The sequence below is a fragment of the Crinia signifera genome, chromosome 3, assembly GCF_055691185.1.
Source record: "Crinia signifera chromosome 3, ASM5569118v1, whole genome shotgun sequence".
Classification (NCBI taxonomy): domain Eukaryota; kingdom Metazoa; phylum Chordata; class Amphibia; order Anura; family Myobatrachidae; genus Crinia; species Crinia signifera.
The window spans coordinates 121,060,700-121,084,731 of NC_139219.1; the positions used below are offsets into that span (position 1 = coordinate 121,060,700).

A 24,032-nucleotide genomic window follows, 5' to 3' on the forward strand; every position below is an offset into this window, starting at 1 on the left:
ATGGGTGGCGGCCCAAGAGGTGTGGATGACTATCCTAAATGAGGAAAACTTGAGGATGTTGGCTTATAAACCACAAAATAATTATGAAAACGCAGATCGGGCTGGCAAATATTTAGCCTATATAGCGTGGGTGGAACATCCTCCCCATAATATAGCTGTCGTTAGGAACTCAGCCGGTAACTTGGTAACTTCTACTCCATCGATTGGAGAAGAATTTAAATCCTACTTTGGACAAATGTATAAGAGCAGAATTGAACGGGATGACGCTCAGATACAAAACTATATAGCGAAAATCGGTCTTCCCACCTTAAGCTCAATTGATAGTGCTGCTCTTGATGCTCCTCTGTCTTTAGACAAGGTAAAAAAGGCAATAAGAGAACTCCCCACGGGGAAGGTTTCTGGTTTAGACGGTATTCCATCTGAGATTTTTAAAAAATATATTGACTTTTTGGCCCCGACTTTATTTGACACCCTGGTAAAGTGCTTTGAGGGCAATGAGATTCCTACCTCAATGCTGGAGGCAAAAATTGTAGTTATACTTCAGCAGGGTAAAGACGCTGCTGATTGAGATTCCTACAGACCTATATCTCTCCTTGCTACTGAAACTAAGATTCTGGCCAAAATATTGGTTAATAGATTGAATAAATTCGTCCTGAAAATAATTCACCCCGATCAATCGGGCTTTATGCCCGGTAAGGCTACGTTAATGAATATTCGGAGGCTTTTCAGTTGTCTGCAGATGCTTGGGCCTGAGGATAAGGAACCAGTAGTTATCTCTCTGGATGCAATAAAGGCCTTCAATGCTATTGAATGGCCCTTTTTATGTGGGGCTTTAAGAGCCTTTGGCATTGGTCCAAATTTTATGAAATGCTTGCAATTATTATACTCGAAGCCGACGGCTCGGGTATCTGTGAACGGCTGGTTGTCCTCCGCTTTTGATCTTACTCTGGGAACACGCGAGGGGTGCCCCCTCTCCCCTACCCTGTTCGCCCTCGCTATTGAGCCACTTGCCTGTCTGCTAAGACAGAATTTTAATAATCTAGGTTCAGGGAAAGCAGGCTTGGGAGACGGAGTATCTCTATATGCCGATGATGTTTTAATATACTTATCGGACTACACTAAAACCCTGCCTACGGTTATGAGCATTATTGAGGAATTTGGGGAATGGTTTGGCATTAGGATTAATAAGTCTACATCATCAATACTGCATGCCTTTAAGTCAGCTGACCGGTCCTCACTGCCCTCATTGCCACTAAACTGGGTCGATACTTTACAGTATCTGGGCATCTGGATTAGTAAACACATGGTGTCATGGACGGAGAATAAGTTTAAATCCTGGAGTAAGCTGCCGTTATCGGTATCCGGCAGGGTTGAATTGGTGAAGATGATTATTCTCCCAAAGTTCTTATACATTTTACACCAATCCCCAATCTCCCTCCCTAAATCTCTCTTCAGGAAATTTAACGGCATGGTATCCTCGTTCATCTGGAAAAATACTAGGCCCAAAATACGATTGGACGACCTGATGAGGGAAAAGGGGGAGGGAGGTTTAGGATTGCCGGACCTTAGACGCTACTATGTGGCTTCGCAACTGGCCCAACTAAGACCATGGCTGATGGAAACACAAGGCAGTGATATTGCTAGGGCTTTGGTTACTCTGGGGAATAAGGAGATCTGCCCGTGGGGGAGAATTCTGCAAAGGTCTATCTGTTTAGCAGACCCCCCGTTAGTAACACAAGCCGTTAGGGTATGGAAAGATGCCCACCAGAGCGTGAATATGGGGTTCCAACCTGTATAATACGATAATTGCATTTCCTTTGACCCTTCTTTTGCCACTGCAACGTCTATGTATTGTCTTTTCAATCTAATTGTATCTTTTTGCTTTGTATTGTGTATGGGATAGCATGATGTCTGATTGTATCTCCATTTCTTTTTTATGTTTGTAAATGTTTAAAAATTGAATAAAGACGAGTTTAAAATAAAAATTGTTCCTAGTCCGTATGAGCCTCAACAAGGACAGAAATAAGTTGATATCAAAATCAAAGTGGAACCCAGGGTCTGTATTCTACTTTACTCTGGCACGCGCTCAGTTGTATTTGCTTAGGAGAGTGCCGGTCCATCCCAACTACCTACAGAAGTTTGGTGTTTGCTTACACCTTAAAGGGATAAGGCACCCCGCAACATTTGTGTGAGTTATATGGACTTGAACATACTTTGTACACCTGTCCCAGACATGGAGTCTGGTGGACCTAGCCAGAGCAAAGAAAAAGCCAACAATATGGGAATCTTTGAATTTCCTAAAGGAGAGACATTAACCTTCTCAGCGGAGGAGGTTTCAGATATTCTATTTACCTGTGAGCAGGATTACAGCACGATCAATGTGGATGATTTATACCAGAAATTGTTGATATTGCGCAAAAAAAGAGGTCGACTATCTCCTCCACGGACAATCTTTATCAGATTACTTCAGACAGAAACTCATCCCGAGGGGTTTTAGGAATGTGCCGACGATAGGACGTGCAAATGCAGAGTTTTGCAGGAAATGGGTCGCTGTGTTAAACAAGTGCAGCCTGGACTTAATGATCTTGGTCGTTGATTTTGCTGGTAAAGAACTCAGACTCACCAAAGATAAAATTACAGCTGTACACAATGAACATCAGACCCTGATTGCTGATTGTGGACACGAGAAATTGTGGCAGAAACTCAATGCGCAATGTGAGGCATATAAAGCAGAACTGTTGAAATTAAAGAAATAAAAGCTGGCTACAGTTCAGCAAGATTACGAATACAACAGTGTGTATCGATGGCTGATGGGTACTGAGAGGAATTACCAGCAGGGCGGGAGGCCACCCAGAGAGTGGGCATGGCGCACCAAACGCAATAGGATTCGCGACTACCATTCCTCATCACAGAGTGACAGTGGTTTTATAGTACCTGAATCAGATGATGCCTCCACATCAGGGTGACCCCCTATAGGCACGGTTACCAGAGGGAGAGGGGCAAATACCAAGCCACCAGGCGAGGTGGCCAGTGTGAGAGGATCTTCAAGAGCTTGCAACAAAAGCAAGAACTAATCTATAATCTGTCGTCACATCCTCTAACCAGCGCAGAAAACAGTGTCCTTAATAAAGGTCTTTCTTTTATACCGACTAATCACCACAATGAATTTGGATGGCAACTTGATCGGCACCGTATTGCTCGAAACATGCGTTTAAAAGAACATTTCCAAGCTTCTGAGCAAATTGATGGTGTGTCGGTGATTGAGAACTTTATTAGGAAACAGCACCTGTCGACGTTTGATCCCGTGAGTTATAACCCTTTCCCTTATACCTTGATGTTGATTGACTGCAGTGGACAAATATACCAAGGCTAATGTGACTGTTCATCATAACCTCACCTCTGTAGAACAACGTGCATTACAAGGTCTTGCAAAAGACAGGAGTATCACTATCCGCCCCGCCGATGAGGGGGGCGGGATAGTGATACAAGACATAGCTAGTTACCGCACAGAGGTGTATCGCCAATTGGCGAATGAAAATGTGTATTGTAAACTACGTTTTATTCCCACTGTACGTTATCAAAATGAATTATTCCATCTACTTGACATCTCACAGAAGAACGGGGTTATTACAGAGAAGTGCTGCAAAGCCTTAAAGGTTTTGCATCCGGTTGTGCCAGCATTATACACACTTCCCAAGATCCACAAGAAATTGGTGGATCCCCCTGGCCTACCCATTATCTCGGCCAGGGGTAGTCTTTATCAACCAACATCTCAATTGTTGGATATGCTGGTGCAGCCATATGTGTGTGTGTGCAACCCACATACCTTAAGGACACTACTAGTTTTCTTAAAAAACTAGCTGAGGTTGGTGACGTCCATGGCAGCACAATCATGTGTGTCATGGACGTCACTAGCCTATATACGTCGATTCCTCACGAAGAAGGCATCTCGGCCATGAGTGATTTTTTTGATATGTAAAAATTGAATCCTTTGATTTTGATATCAACTTATTTCTGTCCTTGTTGAGGCTCATACTGACTAGGAACTATTTTGTTTTTGATGGCAAAATGTACCTGCAGACATCTGGATGTGCTATGGGAGCGGCAGTATCTCCATCTTATGCTAATATATAGTATGTTTCTACTTGAGCAAAAATTGTTCTTTGAGCACCGATTTAATAGCCACATCCAGATGTTCTGCAGGTATATTTTTTAAATTCAATATTTTTTATTGAAGATTTTTTGTTCATATAACAATAAACACCCCTAAACAGTTATCTAGGCAGCCAGAGCATCATAAACAAATGCACATTTAGCAGGAACAAATATAGCTTCAGCATGCATACATATAGGGACAGTTTTTCCATGATAATACAGACAGTGTTTTTTGCATTGTATTGGCAGGTGTGCAAAAGGAATATACAATATCCAGAGTATTACGTGAATGCATAGGCATGTATAGCAAACATACGTAGTCTCATAGATATATCATATAATGTTCATTGCACTCTACCAACCTGCAACACAAAGTGGTTAAATAAAAGAAAAAAAGATCTACCACTGTCCACTTGCATATAAATATAATCCCGAAATAAACCAATATTAATACAAGAAAAGAAAAACCCAAAAGAGACCCAAAGCAAACCCCCCAATAACCCCCCACCCTGTATGTCCCACCCCCAACCTGGGAATACATGGAGCCCTAAACCTAGCAACCTGCCCTCTAAAACCCACTAAACTACACTACCTAAACTAGAAAACCCAGCTAACTATGTTCTGCAGGTATATTGATGATCTGTTCATGCTGTGGGGTGGGGGTGTGGAGAATTTTGAGATCATGATGCAGGAGATCAACAGCCTCCCTTGTCCTATTAAATTCACGTACAAATGTAGCAATTCACAGATTGCATTCCTAGATGTCAATGTACTCCTCTCTAATGGCCATATTAGCACATCAGTGTTTTCTAAAAGTACGGATAGGAACACACTCTTGGTGGCGAGTAGCCACCATCCGCCACCCTGTGTAACGTGTGGGTACATGGTTGTCGGCAGAACATTTAAACATCCCCATAATGGTTCTCAATACAAAATCAAACATGTGTTATCATGTGATACTCGTTATGTTGTCTACATTATTATTTGCCCTTGCGGGCTATATTATGTAGGCAAAACATCTAGAAAGTTTAAAGAGAGGATGGACCTCCACAGATCCGCTATTAAAGCGGCGCTGATGGGGAAACCCAATGATCAGCCGGTAGCCGTACATTTCAAAACTTTTAAACACTTGTTGTGTACTCTACGATATCAATTCATTGACCACATACCAGAAAGCATCTGTGGGGGAGATCAGGATAAAAAACTTCGAAGGTTAGAAGCATCCTGGATCCATAGATTGGATACAGTTTCACCGAAAGGCTTAAATAAAAGAATCGCATGGAATAGTCTTATGTAATCTCTGATAGTGCTGTGCTCCCGTTCTGTATGGCTAGTGTCTTGATTATATGTTTTTAAATGTCTGTACTTTTATTCTGTATATATTATATTTCTGTATATTCACATTTTCTGTAAAGTGCTTGTAGATATTATGTGTATATTTATGTGGGTAATCTGTGTATTTGCTAACGCACGCCCTCCCAGACCGGCTCCGTAATCAGTATCCTTGTTGCTATGACGCCAGGATGCAGCAGACTGTTGTAATCATCTAGCAGTGCTGCTGTAGAAACGCAGGTCTCGGGTGGTAAGAGGCAGTGTTTACTGGTTACCTAGCAACAATACTGACGCAGCCCGCTGATGTCATCTAGCGGTGCGGTGTTCAGGTGAGATCTGAGGCGGAGCTGATTAGGGAATGGGCGTGGGGATGCACTTCCAGGTAACCTATTTAAGGTGTATACTGTGCAATGTTCATTTGTATGTGTTCCTCCAGACGACGGGGAGACCGATCCCCGAAACGTTGAGGCAATAAAATCGCTACTTTTACGAAATTGAAGAGGGCACTCACCAAGTTTTGTAAAACGTCAACTGATTTTTATTGGCATCTGATAACCAAGCGTATCGACGTGACGTTACGTTTCGGTCCAAACAGACCATCCTCAGGACAAGGTTCAGCATTACAAACAACTGTCAGTAGACATGCAACCTGGCATCCACCCTCCAGAGAGGATACATCCAAATATATATTTTTTTTTTTTAGCATTAAATGTTAATTGAAGATTTATAACAAATAAAACGGTACTTATTTCCTAGCACGGCGCCCATCGCATGAATCGTGTACCCTTATTTTTAAGGTTAAATGCCCTTAATCTGTGCTATGCGTGCGATTTATTGATTTAAATCGCATGCATCGTATGTTATACAGTACTATAGTTTGTTGCGATGCGTGTGATGCATGCGTTTAAAGCGCATGCATCGAGCGCATCGTATGCGTTAGTTTAGTGTATTCACGTGCGATTTGTGCGACGCGATGATTGTATAGGGTAGTGCATAGCAACATATAGATAGGTGTTCCCATGCAGTGACATATGTTGCTAGGTAGTGCATAGCAACATATAGATAGGCGTTCCCATGCAGTGACATACAGTATGTTGCTACGCAAAATATCACAAAGTAACCACCGTTACACATTCATATTTTACATAGTTACGGTGGTTGCTATGTGCCATAGTTACGGTGGTTGCTATTTGCAAAATGTCACAAAGTAACCACCGTTACACATTCACATTTTACATGGTTACGGTGGTTGCTATGTGCAAAAGTGCATAGCAACATACTGTATGTCACCACATATGTCACCAACATATAATATTGCATAGCAACACACTTTATTATATGTTGGTGACATATGTTGTTATAGTAACGCGCTTAGACATTGATATACAATATTATATGTTGGTAACATATGTTGCTATGCGCTATTGCACATAGCAAGCACTGTTATACACTCAAAGTTTCATTACAATTAATGGTACTTATGTATTATCTGGGCTCCCATGTTAAATGCATCCCATTTTTTCATACCCCTACTATCCAACTACGCATGGAGTTGATTTTATATAGTGTGGCGAGCGCAGCGAGCCACCGTGCCCGAAGCGTGGTGAGCGCACGCGGTCTCATAAGTAAAAAGGGAGCCCAGATATTACATAAGTACCCAATTAATAACATTTTCAACACTCTATTTAACACTCTACATTTCATTAAATGAGACGACACATTTAATATGATCCAACATTTTTTTTTTTTTTTAGCCTGGCATGGCTATCAATTTTTGGGGGAAGTTCATTGATATCATTAAGGACAATAGCTGCCTCATTGGAAAAATAACTATCACTACCGGACAAATTGGAATGAGGCGTACAACAAATCAAAATTACAGTACAACAGCGTGAACAGTGATGTAAACATCCGTTGGGTTCGGAAGAAAAAGCAAATATGCGGAACAGTGATTAGTGAAGGAGCATAACGAGTATGGTCATCACAAAGTTCAGGAGTACCGTACTGCGACCTTCACGAACCAAAATTATGGCATATGAGCAATAAAGTTCATCTTTGAGCAAAGTAATCAAAGAGTGGAACAAGGGCATTGTTGCAAGAAATAAATTAGTCAAATTAAAGCCAAATTAGAATTTAGACATATTCACGCTCTTCACCTGGGTTTGGGCTTTGTGTAATAAGCATTGCTCTGTACATAGTCCCAGGCAAAGACGAGGGGTCAGTGGCAGATGGTGTACGGGGCCTCGGCGCATAAATAGAAGGGGGTGGCAGAGGATAAACCGGTGCACTGTATGTAGGGTAGTGATGGGGGTAGTTGGGCGGTGGGGGAAATTGCCTCATATACAGCAATATACCAACCGCTTGAAATGGTGGAGCTGGCCTGGATCCATACTCCGCATCTCGAAGGCAACATGATTTCTAAAACTTGTGAATGCATCAGGGGGGTTTCTCATTGCTTCCTCCGCGTACCTGCAACAATGCCCTTGGACATTTGAAGCAGAGCCGGTCGCCAGTCTTCTACGCCTCCTCGGGAGAGCTGGTGGAATGCTCTCTACCGAAGGAGGAACCACGTCTGATGCTGATTGCGACTGCTGCTCCGTCTCAGGGGGAACTCCCTAGAAAAAAAACAAAGGGACAAATTGTAATATCATCACATTTTAAAGTCAGTTATATGCTAGACATGTCACACCAAAAACTTACTACGTCTGTACTCTCCAATTCACTGGACGAAGAGCCATCATCCGTCTGAGTACCCCCTGTTCCACTCATTGATCTTTGCTCCAAGATAAACTTCATACGCTCATAATACCATAATTTTGGTACGTAAATGTCGGCAGTATTGGCTCCTGAACTTTGTGACTGCAGGACCCCATTATACTCCTTCACCATCACTGTCCGCATATTTGCAATCTTCTTCCGAACCCAAGTCGCGTCTACACCACTGTCACATGATCTACTGTAATTTATAAATTTTCGGTACGCCTCACTCCTCTTTGTCCGGTTGTGATAAAATTTGTCGGATTTGTCCCACAGGCAGCTATTGTCTCTGAAAATATCAATGAACTTCCCCCAAAAGTGCTGGTCCATTTTTTAGGCATATCTGTAAAATATAAAACAAACAAAAACATTTATGAACAATTGAAGGTTAAACTTCCCAGAAATTACAATGTAAAGTTAACGATTACTATGCAATATAACTCCACTAGCATTTACCTTACAGATAAATGGAACAGCACGAATGTAGAAAGAACCAATTTCAAGTGAAAACAGCAACTACCAAAAGACAAATAAAAGTAAACAATATTACATTCTACTATTCTATTAAAAATTAACCACAATATGTATCACATTTAATTACATATTAAGCGACCCCCACTATCAACGACAACCCGAAGCGTGGCGAGCGGCGGCGGTACGCGTCCTCCGACCTTTTCATACCCCCACTATCCACGTTGGCGTGTAGTTGACAATAGATAGTGTGGCGAGCGCAGCGAGGGGACGCGGATGCCTTCCCAGGTAGCTGCGTCCCCTCGCGGGCTTCACAGGTATCAACGTCCTCTCGCGTGGCTCGCCACGCTTCGGGCTCGGTGGCTTGCTGCGCTTGCCACACTATCTACAGTATTCTCAACTCCACGCCAACGTGGATGGTGGGGGTATGAAAAGGTCGGAGGATGCATACCGCCGCCCCTCGCCACGCTTTGGGTTGGCGTTGATAGTTTGGGGAGGCATTAACAATGGAAGTGGAGTTGACATTATTGCACCCATTTTGATGCAACGACACTTAAAAATCACATCTCATTACATACCACTAAATACAGTGTCATTTTAAATGCACACCATTCTTAACGCCACCCCAACTATCAACGCCAACCCGAAGCGTGGCGAGAGGCGGCGGTACGCGTCCTCCGACCTTTTCATACCCCCACTATCCACGTCGGCGTGGAGTTGAGAATAGATAGTGTGGCGAGCGCAGCGGATACCTGTGAAGCCCGCAAGGGGAAGCGGATACCTGTGAAGCCCGCGAGGGGAAGCGGATACCTGTGAAGCCCGCGAGGGGACGCTGATACCTGTGAAGGCATCCGCATCCCCTCGCGGGGCTCGCTGCGCTCGCCACGATTCCAGCTCAGTGGCTCGCTACGCTCGCCACACTATTCTATTCTCAACTCCACGCCGACGTGGATAGTGGGGGTATGAAAAGGTCGGAGGACGCGTACCGCTGCCCCTCGCGGGGCTCGCTGCACTCGCCACGCTTTGGGTTGGCGTTGATAGTGGGGGGCGACATTAATTATTGCTTCACTTGTAATCACTTCACATACAATTGGATGCAATCGCATGTGAATTTTGTTCTATAAGCACCCCCACCCTATTAAAATAACATGAAAATCCCTTTTGTGGCAAAACATTGCCCAGTTTCCCTACAGATGCCCCCAAATACCCACTGCTGGGGTAGGACTCGTCCCACATTCGCCTGCCTCTTGACGAACAGCGTCTCGTCAATTTCCACAATCTTTCCAGGCCCACCGATACGGCGCTGTGGTTGTGCCATGAAATCCAGCTGACAGGCCTCCCGCATGTATTTATTATATAGCACGGTGGTTTTCAGTGACATCCCCAGATTCTTCTGTCAATAATGCACCGTGCTCATTTCCTCAACCCACAAGAAAATAAACCTCACTATCATGAGGAAGGGCAAGCGGCAATGTGGAAAAATCAGTTCTGCTCGCAGTCTAATTTTCTTGCGCAGAGTTTCACGTGGCAGCGCCACATCCCCTCCTTTAAACTCAGCCGCATTTGATGGCCATTTTCACAAGTTGCCTCTTGTGGCAACAAGTTATGCTGCTGCAGAAATGCCACTGTCTCCACCTCCGTCTGGGGCAAGGAAAATATGTTGATCTCTGACGCCATCTCCAGGCAGGAATCAGCAACTTCTCAATCAGGACACAGCAGGAATCTGCAACTCCAGAATCAGGACGCAGCAGGAATCAGCAACTCAGTCAGCAAATAATCTCTGATTCTCCAAAAAACGGACTAGCTCTTCAATACACCTCCACTTCTCACACAAATCAACCCACAAAGAATCTTCAGAGAAGATGTCACAGGAGGTCGGTCTCACACAGTGAGAAATGTTTTGTGTAATGTAAACATATGTTATTATGCAGAATAAGGGTTAATAGACCAATTAGAGATGTAACTATGCAGAAAAAGGGTAATTAGACCTATTAGAGAAGGGCCTTTTGAGCGGGAAATGTATAAAATCGCATAATCGCATAGATCGCATGCATCTTATGCCGTGTAGATGCGATAAAAATGGATACGATTAAAAAGTAATGAAATCGTATACATCTCATGCATCTTATGGTGCACTAACACATAGGATGCATGCGATGCTTGCGATTCACAACTGACACATGCGATCTTGATCGTGGGCGCCGTGCTAGGAAATAAGTACCAATAAAATATAGAGTATGGTAAGAAATATATAAAAAAAAAAGTCAGGTATATATCATAAAACCAGTAAGTTAGGAATGCAATGTAAACAATCTCAAACTACTACAATGCAGAAACACTGGAATCCGAGCTAAAGGTTCTGAGAGAGAAGATAGGGGCATTACTGGTAATGTATTGGTCAGATTTGTCTCTATTTAAGGACCATGTAAGCCACTTCATGTGGATAAAAGCAGCTGATGGGGAGTAGTTACATGCTGCAGTTTCAAATATAAAGTGTTTATGGACTTTATTTTCAATCATCTAAATATCAGGGACTGAGGCTGACTTCCACATTTGAGCAATGAAAGTTTTTGTGGCTATTAAGATATGGCCAAGGAGGTATTTGTCAGCTTGAGGCAGGTCACCGGAGAAATAATGAAATAGAGCCACGAGGGGATCCATTGAAACGTCCGCTTCCAACACCCTGGAAATGAGAATAAATACTTCCTGCCAAAGAGAATGGATCACCAGGCACAACCAAAATACATGTAGAATATTTTCAACCATCCCACAGTTCCTCCAACAGCCAGAAGAGACTTTGGCTTGAAATATATTTATAAATGATTAATGCATTTAGAGATCTTGAAACACAGCTGAAAGATATCCTTCCAAACTGTGTCATTGAATGTATAAGGTAGATCTTTTTCCCATTTAGCCTGTGCTGGGAACCTCTCCCTCTGGGTTACCATAAGTAAGTGCTAGTACCATCTAGAGATAACACCCCTAATTAATTGGTAAGTGAGGGGAGTGTCAGTATTTTAGGGAGGCCAACTTGGGAAAGATGTTTAGGGAGGTATTTCTGAAGCCAATTCCGTAATTGAAGGTATTTATAGAAACAGTGTGTAGGGATTTGGAATCTTGTTTGGAGGGAGGAAAAAGGAGCGATACTCCCCTCTGAGAGAACATCTTGAACCTGAGTTAACCGTGAGGGCTATAGCTCGGAGAGATAGCTGTGGGGAGAGCAAAGCTACATTAGGTATGGTCAAAAGCAACGCATGCCAGGAGGCTAAAGTCGTTTTAATCGCCTTACAGTTAGTAACCTCAACTGCAGCCACAGAGGCGGGTAGCCAGAGCAAATCAGGCAGGGTTAAGGGAAGCATGGCATTTTGCTCAAAAGACACACAGGGTTTAAGCGTGTCCTGGGCAAACCAGTCCCTGACCTGACTTAGTATACAAGCCGAATGGTATTTTTCCAAGTCGGGATATGCCACTCCACCCTCTGCCTTAGATGCAGCTAAGGTTGACCTGGATATTTTCAGCCTTGCACCGCCCCAAATATAATTAGAAAGTAGACGATTAAACTTATTACAGGGGGTTTTAGGGAAGGGTCGAGGAATGGTACGAAATAAATACATTAACTTGGGTAGGGACCATTTTTGCAGCTGCTACATAGCCTACCCATGAGATTTCTTGCATCATCCAATCCTTAATGATCCTCTCAAATGCACAGAACAATTGGTCAAAATTACAACTCATTAGATCACTCTCTCTAGAGAGATTAACCCCCAGGTATTTTAAGTGATTTTGATTGCTACATGTATTTATAATTGTCCTTTAAACACTTGTTTGTTATTGACATCATTTTTGTAATAGTTTTTAAAATGTTGAAAACATAATGCCTTGTGTAGCATTTGTGAAAAGAGGACTGGATGCAATACAAGACGACGGGGGAGACTTCAGTTAGCAGCGGTAACCCATTTTCGGTGTATAAAGCGGCCTTTTTTTCTTGATAAGTCAATATTCAGTTGTCCTGTTAATAGGTTTACCGAAAATTTTACTTCACCTCTGAGCAAGTGACAATCTTGGGGAAAATCCCTATCTTAGGGTAAAAATACAACTAATTAGGCACTTAATTATTTTTAATTGTACTATAATGTCATTTTGTTGGTCAAAATGATGGAATTTGAGGTACAGCCTATGGAACCAGTACATTGGGATAATTTGATTGGTACAAGTGTTTTTATGCTTTTAGGTGGGAGTAATCATTTTTTTGTTTTGGGAAGTTTTTAAAATTACCCAAATTTATACTTTGTATTAATTTTTATGTACCCTGAATTTAATTTGAGCACTTATTTTGCTGAATTTACTTGCTTTGGTATTTTATTAGTTTTTATAAATATATGCATATACCAGCCATTTTAAACAATTTAAGTATCCCAAATCTTTTTATTATGAACACTAATAGAATTAAAGTATGTACTGTTCTTCTATATTAGTTTGTGGCTATTGGGGCAGATTTCCCTATTTTTTTTCCTACACTTTTCTCTGCTTTTCATGGCAGGAATTATCAAGACTTCAGTTTTTGAGAATTTGCCATTTTTTATGGTCATTTTTGTCAATGTTTGCGGAAAGTCAGACTGCAGCAAATTACTTCATTATAACAGCTAGTTGAGTTCTCCCGTTATATGTATTTTAAGGCAATCTGTTATGATGATCATGTTTGTTATACTGAAGTGATACATTGTTTCAGAGTTGATGTTTTTTTTTTTTTTTTTAGGTTTAAGGAAATAGCAGGAAGTCTGGAATCTGCACTGCTTGCACCGTTAGAAGATGCTTCAGGTATATTCTGTTTTTATTTAGTTTTGCAAGAAACAACTGATTTAATTTAGTTTGTTTTGTACTGTAGTGAGAGTTCCACATTCAGTTAGGTGAGAAAAAGTGCTTGTAGCCTCTGATTTTTTTGCCCGGCCTGTTCAGTTACAAGCCTTTCGAAATGTACCTTTTGGTGTTTGAAACTTGGCAGCTTGCCAGACTCTGTGTTTAACTGTGCGCGCACCGCTCTAGCTGTTCTCAGCGCAGCGCGTGGCTGCTTTCCATATGTAAGTTACGTTATCAGCGTAGCTAACGTACAGGGCTTCTAAACTAGACACCCTGGCACACCGCTATGAAAGGGGGTGTCCCACATGTAGACGCTACAATTTAGATGCTTTAGCATCTGAATCCAGACTCCCTGCAAGCCGCTAAGAAGGGGGGCATCTAAATTTAGACGCTAAAGCGTCTGAATCCAGACTCCCTGCAAGCCGCTAAGAAGGGAGGCATCTAAATGTAGACGCTTAAGCGTCTGAATTTAGTTGGGTCTAGGGTACACTATTAAACCTGTTCACAATGACACTAGTCGACATAACAGCTGTCGACCTTGTAAATTCCACTATCCACGCCAACCCTAAGCGCGGCGAGCATTGGCGGTACGCGTCCTATGACCTTTTCATACCCCCACTATCCACGTCGGCGTGGAGTTGATATTATAAAGTGTGGCGAGCGCAGCGAGGCGAGCGGACGCGTATACCTGTGAAGTAATCCGCGTGCGCTCGCCACGCTTCGGGCTCGGTGGCTCGCTGCGCTCGCCACACTTTAGAAAATCAACTACACGCCGGCGTGGATAGTGGGGGTATGAAAAGGTCATAGGACTCGTACCACCGCCCCTTGGGGATAGTGGAATTACAGCTGTTACGTCGACTAGTGTCATTGTAAACATGTTTAATAGTGTACCCCTTGACCCAACTAAATTCAGATGCTTTAGCGTCTAAATTTAGATGACCCCTTCTTAGCGGCTTGCAGGGAGTCTGGATTCAGACGCTTTAGCGTCTAAATTTTAGCATCTACATTTGGCACGCCCACCTTTGATAGCGGTGTGCAGGGGTAGTAGTAGTAGTACGTTTATTTATAAGGCGCCGCAAAGTGTCCGCAGCGCCGTACATAGCAAACAAAAAAAAACAAATTACAAGGTAACGTACAGGGTGTGTTGAAAGATACAGTATAAATAGGGGTATAGCTGGTAGAACTAAAATCAGCATCAGTTCTGAAGTAGGTGTCAAAATTGTCAAGGAGACTGAAGATGAAGTAGGGAAGAACAGGACAGGAGCACAGGTGAGGTAATGAGATAGGGTGAGTACGTGAGGAAGGAGGGCCCTGCTCATAAGAGTTAACATACTAAAAATAGGTGGGTGGACGAACGAAATACAATAGGATAAGTAGGAACGGAGGGGAACGGAGGCAGGATAGGAGGATCAAAAGAGGTTAGGAGGAGGGATAGGCTAGTCGAAAAAAGTGGGTTTTGAGGGAGCGCTTGAAGGAGGTAAGGGAATCAAATATCCTGATGGGTGGCGGGAGGTTGTTCCAGTGCAGGGGGGCAGCGCGAGATAAATCTTGGACACGGGAGTGGGAGGAGGTGATTAGGTGAGAGGTCAGTCGGCGGTCAGCGATAAAGCGAAGAGGACGGGAGGGAGTGTGGATAGAGATCAGTGAAGAGAGGTAGGGAGCGGTGGAGGAGGAGAGAGCCTTGTAGGTGGTGGTGAGGAGTTTAAAGAGAACTCGGAAAGGAATGGGGAGCCAGTGAAGAGATAGACAGAGGGGGGAGGCGGAGGTAGAGCGGCGGGAGAGGAAGATGAGCCCAGCAGCAGCGTTAAGAATGGATTGGAGAGGTGCGAGGCGGGTGAGGGGTAGCCCAGAGAGAAGGATGTTGCAGTAGTCAAGGCGGGAGATGACAAGAGAGTGAATGAGAATTTTGGTCGCGTCAGTGGAGAGGAATGGTCTGATGCGTGAGATGTTGCGTAGGTGAAAGCGGCAAGACTGAGAGAGCACAAATGTGGGGGGTGAAAGAGAGGGAGGAGTCAATGATGACACCGAGACAGCGCGTTTGGTCGGTGGACGTGATCTCGGTTTCACCAATGCTGATGGAGATAGTGGGAGAAGAGGGGATGTTCGGGGGATGGAAGATTAGAAGTTCAGTTTAAGCCATGTTTAGTTTTAGGAAGCGTTGGGTCATCCAGGCTGAGATGGCCGTGAGGCATTCGGAGACCTTGGACAGGAGTGATGGGGATAAGTCGGGGGAGGAGAGATAGATTAGGGTATCATCAGCATAAAGGTGGTAATGAAAACCATAGGAGCTGATGAGGGTGCCCAGAGAGGTGGTGTAGAGGGAGAAGAGGAGAGGGCCAAGGCCAGGGGTGTCTAGTTTAGAAGCCCCGGCACGTCCACTTTACATGTCCCCGTTGTCAGCGGTGCGCAGGACTGCCTATTTCACTGTGGAACTACAAGTACCACAGTGACCTGTCAGCACCTGGGCAGCGCGCGCTGCTGCTGCCCGGCGCTATGCTGATAATGTAGCTTACATATGGAAAGCAGCCACGAGCTGCGCTGAGAACAGCTAGTGCGGCACGCGCACAGTTAAACAGAGCGTCTGGCAAGCTGACAAGTTTCTTAGACAGACTGTGCGCGCGGTGGCGCCGTGAAACTACACAAGTACTTACCTTTTCTTCTAAAATGGAATAAGTCGAATTATCAAGCATAATACTCTGCCAATAAATCTTCCAGTATATGTAATACATGTGTCCTGATGCATCTAGCCTCAATACACCATGCAGTGTGAGATGCCTAGTGCGGGTGAGTCGCCAGGTCCCATGCAACATTGGTAATGTCAGACATATTTTTGTGGAAAATGTGCAAAGCAAAAACTAACACACCAGCTGACTCTGCTGATTAATTTGATATAACAGCTGTGGCTGCTACATTGTTGCACTTTGTATGCAATTCAGGAACTCAGTCGCACACCGATATAAAGGTGCCCATACACATTACAATTATTGTATACAATATTGCATCTCGGTTTTGCGATGAGATCTAGTACAAAAAGTATGTGCAGCACATTTCATCTCATCACAAAACTGAGATGCGATATTGTATACAATAATTGTAACGTGCACCTTAAGAATGTCATACGGTATATCAAATTAATCCACAGTCTCCTCATGTGTCCTAGTCACATTTCCGTGTAACAAACACATTTTCTGTGGAACAAAAGAGGTTTGTCATGACTGCAGCAAAGATGTATGAGGACAAATCTGTAGTGCAATGGAAATATTGTGCTGTTGAGTTTTTATTGTCAAATGTCATGTTTTACATTAGTTTGAAACTTTATTACATACAGTATATTATCTATCACATTGTATCTAATCACAGTTGTTTTTTGTTTTTTTTATTAAATCAATTAAATTTTTTACCTTTAAGCTGGGAATGCATATTATCTTCGTGCTTCCAATGTCCTATGGAGCTGTCTGAACACATGCTGGTCTGATCAAATTTTTTTGCCACCACTTGCTCATCGTTTCTGGAAGCTGACCCTTCAACTGCTCTCCCGCTACTGCGTGTTAATTAAAGAGGTGACAAATTCTGATATAATACAAACTTTACATTTATTTATAAGCATTCACCATTTATACAGTTGGCTTGCCACCAAGCTAAAAATAGTAGTCTTCAAAATCAAGTAATGTAAAGAAATTAGAATGAAATCTAAATCTTTTCTGAAGTCCCGGATAGAAATTAAAATATGGTCTCCTAATGGGGCAAACCTTAATCCTTTAGTGTAGCTTGGCCTTACTTAGGTTTACTTTATTTCCATCGTACAGTGTGTGTTGTATCTATGTGTGTGTTTCCAAAGTTGTAATTTCACTCCAGTTCTGTCTATTACCATGATATCATCAATTTATTTGCAGATGTACCTCCTCTCCCCACACACAAGCTATAAGATGTGTTTTTTTTATGTTAAGAATAGTAGTGACCCTGTGTGTCTGATTATTTTATGTATGAAGGGTGGTGTGTGTGTGTGTGTGTGTGTTTAAGGGTGATAAAGTTGTAGCAGAATGTTTAATGTGAAGTATCTCTGCAGCCACAGAGTGCGTATTTGTGTGGGTTGCGGGGGGATTGAGGTGTGCAGAGGTTCCAGCATCTGAGATTGTTGGCTGCTAGAACCTTATATTCGATAAGCTGTCCTGGCTGATCGCATTAAATGTGTCCATCCTGGCTTGATTGCATCTGGTGCATTGATCATATATGCTGGTGATGGATGTTTCAGAGATTGTTTCAGAGATTGGGGTCCCTGGCAACTTGCTGTGAGCTTAAATGTTTTAATCAAAATATTAGATAAATCTTTCTCTCTCCTTCATCCAGCAGGGGAAACTGGAATATAGACTTTACAAAGGGTATAACCGTGTAGTAACTAGGAGCTGGTACTTTAAATAATTGTTGTGTGCTCCTCCCTTCTATACCCCTCCCTAACTCACTCTTCGTTTAGTGCCTTCGGGAGCTGGTCATGTTTTTGGCTTCTCCTGTGGGGCAATGTCATTTAGCTAGGGAGTCTTCTAGCAGCATTAGGAAGACAGTGCAGCAGCTGCTCTGCCTGTCCACACCGGGGGAGCTGCTGGGGAGACCCCACCGACACTATGGTTTGCGCAGGGGTCTCCTGCTGACCACTGTTTCTGGGATTTCTGGATGCCTCTGCCTGCAGTGCGCCTCGGAGACCCCAGCCTTGACCGCACCGGTGGCTTGTGAGTATGGGCAGGGCACCTGGTTAGCGGGATGCCCTGCATTAAAAGCCGGTCAGTAATATGAAAAATGTAGATATAGAACCACTCCCAGTGGCCATCCTTAATCATTACATGTGTTGAGCCTGCTATGCTGGTTGTCTTATCCTGCTGCTGGGGGGCAGCATTTTAGGCTGCACAGCTTAAGTTAAAGTGATGTATAGCTGGTTGGCGAGATTTAGCAAAAGATTGGACCTAATAGGTTTAAAGCAATGCTTCAAACAGGCCCACAGACAGTGTGGAACTGCTCCCCTCTGCCGCCTCTTCTGCCCTTCTGCCGCCTCTCCTGCCCATTCTTTCACGGTTCTATTCTGCTCAGTGTTTACTAGTCTTTTATGTCCTTATTAACAGTATAACTATGGCGGTAAAAGGTTAGAAGCTCACTTCACTGTTTAGATAAGTGTATTCCAGATCAGTCCGCAAGTTGTTTATTGTGTGCAAAATGTGATTCTGATAAGCAGACCCCTATTCAGGATACTCCAGTTTGGGCATCCCAGCTCACACAGATTATGTCTAACCTGTCTGCAGGGGATGCAGTCAATTTGCCGGCGGTCGGGATCCCGGCGATCGGAATCCCGACACTGGAATCCCGACCGCCGAAATCCCGAAACTTTCTCCCTCCGTGGGTGTCCACGACACCCATAGAGGAAGAATAAAATAGCCTGCCGAGCGTAGCGAGGCACCGGGCCCGCTGCGTGGCGGATTTGTTTTGAAATCCATTTCTATGGAAAATGGAGTAACTCTGCATCCAGCTATGGTTGGTTGCTGGGTGAACAAGGCTGTTGACAACAGTCAGTGGCATGCTTAGGAGAGGCTTCTAAATATGTCTGTGTTCTGGCTTCCAGATCCTCTGCATTGGCCATTTCTGCTAGCCGGGATCTTTGGCTCAGTCAAAGGCAGTCAGATGCTGAATTTAAGAAGGCTTTAGAGGCATTGCTGTTCTCTGGAAAAGTACTTTTTGGAGAGGAATTCGATAAGTGGATATCTCAAGCAACTAGGGGTAAATCTGCTTTTCTTCCTTCTTCTGTTCCAGCCCCTAGACAATCCTTTTCAGGTTTGTCCTTTCGGGCCTTTCAGCCCTTGGGCCAGGGTAGAGGTCATTCCAGTGGTAGTACAGCACCGTCACATTGATTCTGTGGCAGGGATTGAGCCACAGCACCAGCTTCACAACAGGACCCTAAGTCCAACCAAAGCCCAGTTTGTGACTGGGTTATCTCTCCCCTGGTGCTTCTGCAGGTGTGTTGTGTTATTTGGACACAAACCTGCCAGGATGTGTCGGTACGAGATTTAATTGTTCACAGGTACAAGCTGGATTTGTATTTTCCTCCACCTCCAGTTTTTGCCAGTTTCAGACCACAAGCATGTTCTGCAATTGGCTGTAGGAAAACTGCTTCAGCAGGAGTATTGCTCCCAGTACAAAGAAATGGAAACCGGGGTATTACTCCACCCTTTTCATTTACAGAACCCAGACTGTTTGGAACAGCCCATTCTCAATTTAAAGGTTCTCAATCCATTCTTGAGAAAGTTCAAATTTAAAAAGGGATCTCTCCACTCCACGTGATTGCAAGTTTGGAGCAGGATGAGTTTTTGGTGTCCTTTGACTTAAGACGCATCCATATTCCCATTTGGCCTCTTCATCAAATGTATCTAGATTCGCTCTGAGAGATCTTCATTACCAGTTCCTGGCACTACCTTTCATCTGCTCCCAGGGTCTTTACAAAGGTCATGGCAGTCATGATGATAATTCTCAGGCGACAGGGCATCACTCTGATTCTCTACCTCGATGAGCTACTCTTATATGCTCTTTCACAGGTTCAGCTGCTACGGAACATAGAGGTCACAAAGAGTGGTCCTTGTCAGATATGGATGGATTCTGAACCTTCCCAAGTCACATTGGCTTCTGTTCCTGGGCATGATTATGGACACTCAGAAGCAAAAAGCTTTTCTCCCTCCGGACAAAGTGTCAGTCTCCAGGGCATGGTGCGTCTGATTTTGAGGCACAGGAAGGTATCAGTGCTTCTGTGTATCAGACTCCTTGGTTGTATTGTGGCAGCCTTTGAGGCAATTCCGTATGCTTGATTTCATGCCAGACCATTTCAGCTGGACCTGGTACATCAGTGGTCGAGAGACCACCTTTTTCTTTCGCACAGAGTATCCTTGGCCTCAAAGACAAGACTATCTCTCCTTAGCAGGTATCGTCACACCTGCTCACAGAAAAGTGATTTGGAGTGGAGGCCTGAACGCTTCTCACTACCGACACAAGCCTTCGCGGCTGCGGAGCGGTTACTTGCGGATCTCCATTCCAGAGTCTTTGGACTCAACAATAGAAAAGACTGTCTATTAGCATCCTGGAGCTGCAGGCTGTGTATTACGCTCTGCACCTGGCTCTACTAAAGGGTCAGAGTTCAATCACACAATGCCACCATGGTGGCATATTTATATTGATAGATTGACACCAAGAGCCGTGCAGTAATGCAGGAAGTCAATTAGATACTGATTTGGGCAGAGGAGCATGCCCACACCTTCTCCGCATTCCAGGGGATGACAATTGGGAAGCTGACTATCTAAGTCGGCAGCACATAGTTCCAGGCAAATGGGCCCTACATCCGAAGGTCTTCCGCATTTTATCCCAAAGTTTGGGCCTTCCACAGGTGGATCTGATGGTATCTTTATTAAATCAACAGCTTCAAAAACCTTTTTCACGGACAAGAGATCCAGCAGCAGTGGCATATGAAGCTCTAGTGATTCCTTGGAATTTCCAGTTTGTCTACCTGTTCCCTCCTTTCTCACATAAAGCGAGAACATGTCAAGGTTCTGTTGATGGCTCAGGATTGACCCCGTCAGGCTTAGTATTTCACTATTCCCCAAACTTATTTGGCTGTGTCTAGAGTTCCTCTTGTACAGATCATGTTGCATCTTACACGCTTGGTTGGTTAATCTTGGCTGCTTGTGGCGTTTCCTTAAATCAACTCAGAGAGGCTACATGGTAAGTCAACATACCTTTATCGATTTTCTACAGGTTTGACACCTTTGCAGCCTGCGCTGAGAACTCTGCAGTACCTCACAGCCAAACTGGGAAGCACTCTACCGCCCAGGATGGAAGCTCTGGGGTGTCTCTACTGTCTAAGTCTACATTCCAGTTTCCCCTGCTAGATAAAGCAGAAAACGGGATTTTGGTACTCACCGTTAAATCTATTTCTCCAAATCCACAGGGAACACTGGACGCCCACCCAGCACTGTTCTTTCTGCCCGGGTGATGCTTTTTTTCCCTGCGGTTCTGCTTTTGTTCAGTTTCCATGTCTTTGTTCTGTTTACACCTCTTTATGTTAGGTTTGTGTCTCTCTGCTCCTTCTTTTTTTAATTTCCAGCATGGTTTACTAAGACTGAGTTGGAAAGGAACTGAGTGGTAGATTTATCATATGGCAAAGTGGGGCATATGCGCTATCCGCCTGTGCTAAATTATCGTGCCGTGGTATGGGGGTGGAGGGCTAACGTCTATGCGTTATTTATTACAGAGCTCCAGGATCATACCTTATTTATGAAGCTTGCCGCTTATTATGGCACTCCTTCTTTGTAGTCCTGTTCACATAACCAGAATTTTATGGCGCTGCAGGTCTCCTGTGTGGAATGTTAGGTGCCGCTTTTTGGTCTCCGGCAGAAAAATCCGGTGCATGCATCGTTTTAATTTGAAGCCGCTGGAGACCAACAAGCGGCGCCGAACATGATAAACTGCGCATGCACCGGGTACGTATCGCGAGACAAGGTATCCAGCGCATGCTCAGATGATGCCGCCAGAGGGGAACGCACCATCCGTTATGGGAGGAAGCTTATCCCCGTCAGCTGGGGATAACAAACTCCCATAACATACACTTAGGCGAATTGCAGTTGGGCTTAACCACGATAAAGTGGTGAAGCGAACCTGCATCCATAAAGAATGCTATGGACCTGTTGATAAATCTACCCCTGATACACGACTCAAATTATTTAAAGATGTACCTGTACAGTCTACATTCCAGTGTCCCCTGTGGATTAGGAGAAATGGATTTAATGGTGAGTGCCAAAATCCTGTTTTTTATTTGCCGTATACCCCCACATTTGCAGTGCTTGTGATCGCACTGACAACATTGTCTTTTGTAAATATATATATATATATATATATATATATATATATATATATATATAGTGTTCTCTATCATAGATTGTTCTTACTGACTTTAAAATAGTAATGTTCCACAAAGTAGGGTAGAATACATTAGTTAGTTGCACTAACGTACAAGCAGGCATAAGCCACATTATTACAGCACTGAAAGCCTACTTCCCTGATAAAGTAAAGTCAGTGATTGTGGACAAAAACGGGTGTTCTGCTTTATGCAGGATGGAGCAAAACTCCTTTAATACAAGATTTAATTATGTTAGACTTGCCCATTACCATACAGTACCTCCCAACTTTTGAATTAGCAGGACTTGCCACCACTGAAGAAGTGGCGGGTCAAGTATGCAAGGAGAATGGGCCTCGTGTACGTGGTGGGCTGAGTGCCACGACTCCCATTGTCATCATTTTGGAGACATGCTCAGCATTCCCAGGGCACCCCTGAGCTTCCCGGTTCTGGGATAGTGGGGTCGACAATGTCCAAGTCAAAAGACACTAGGTCAACCACTAATGATCGACAGTGACTAAGTCAACACCTATAAATGGTCAACATTAAAAGATCGACACAATCAAAGGGTCGGCATTGGCATGGTCAACACAGGTTTTCACTTTTTTATGTCTGTCGACATGGGAACTGTATAAGTGTACTGCATCCCCTTGCATGGCTTGCTGCGCTTGCCATCATTCAGGTTGCATTCGGCACACTTTTATAGTCTATGCCCACTTGGATGGTAAAATAGGAACCAAGTCGGTCTAAACAAAAAAACAGGAAAAAGTTCTAGTCGACCATTTATAGGTGTCTGCATAGGAACCAGTTACCAAGCTTCCCTACCCGCACTTATTAGATGCCATGCGCATGGCATCTATTCCGTGATCACCGGCTGCTCTGCTGTTCACTGGCTTTCCTTAGCTGACCCTTTGCTCACGGGACACTGCGACTTGCGGGTGGGACAGCGAGGCAGTCTCCAATTAGTGGTATTTTCCCATTGTAATGAGAACAATTGGGAGGTATGCCCATTACTGCTTGCCATTTCCTACTTTTTATGCAGTTTTAGTAATACTGCTACAGCCTGTACTTCTTTTTTTATCATAATACATACAAAGGGGGAAATTTACTAAAGGAAATTTGTAAAAAATAGTTGTATTTGTGTCCAGAAATACACTTACTTTTGACATTTACTATCACGAAAATACAGCAATTCATATTCGTATTGATAGCACATCAATACGAATACGAATTGCCGTGTTTTCGGGATAGTAAATGTCAAAAATAAGTGTATTTCTGGATACAAATACACCTATTTTTTTACATATTTCTTTAAGTAAATTTCCCCCAAAATCTCTAGTTGAAAACTTTCAGTAGTGCATTACACACACCATTTTGTGGAACCATTTAATAATCACAGATTTTCAATTATGTTTTGCTTTAGAATCATTATGCAATACAGTGGTCAACTATGAAGTTATTTAGGTGCAAATTAACTAAGACAGAGGTTGCTCAAATTTGTTTCTGTAGAAAGAATATATAGCTTTTATGACTTTTCTCTGTA

General features: G+C 43.5%; 1 protein-coding gene across 2 annotated transcripts in view; it reads left to right on the forward strand.

Moving 5' to 3' along the window:
• COG2 (component of oligomeric golgi complex 2) overlaps positions 1–24,032 on the forward strand; it is a 265,347-nt gene that overhangs the window by 196,898 nt on the left and 44,417 nt on the right. For both annotated transcript variants that reach the window (XM_083176425.1, XM_083176427.1), the window contains 2 exons: positions 13,472–13,533; positions 16,981–17,132. In XM_083176425.1, coding sequence (XP_083032551.1) covers positions 13,472–13,533; positions 16,981–17,132 — 214 coding nt within the window. The remainder of the gene's footprint in view (positions 1–13,471; positions 13,534–16,980; positions 17,133–24,032) is intronic.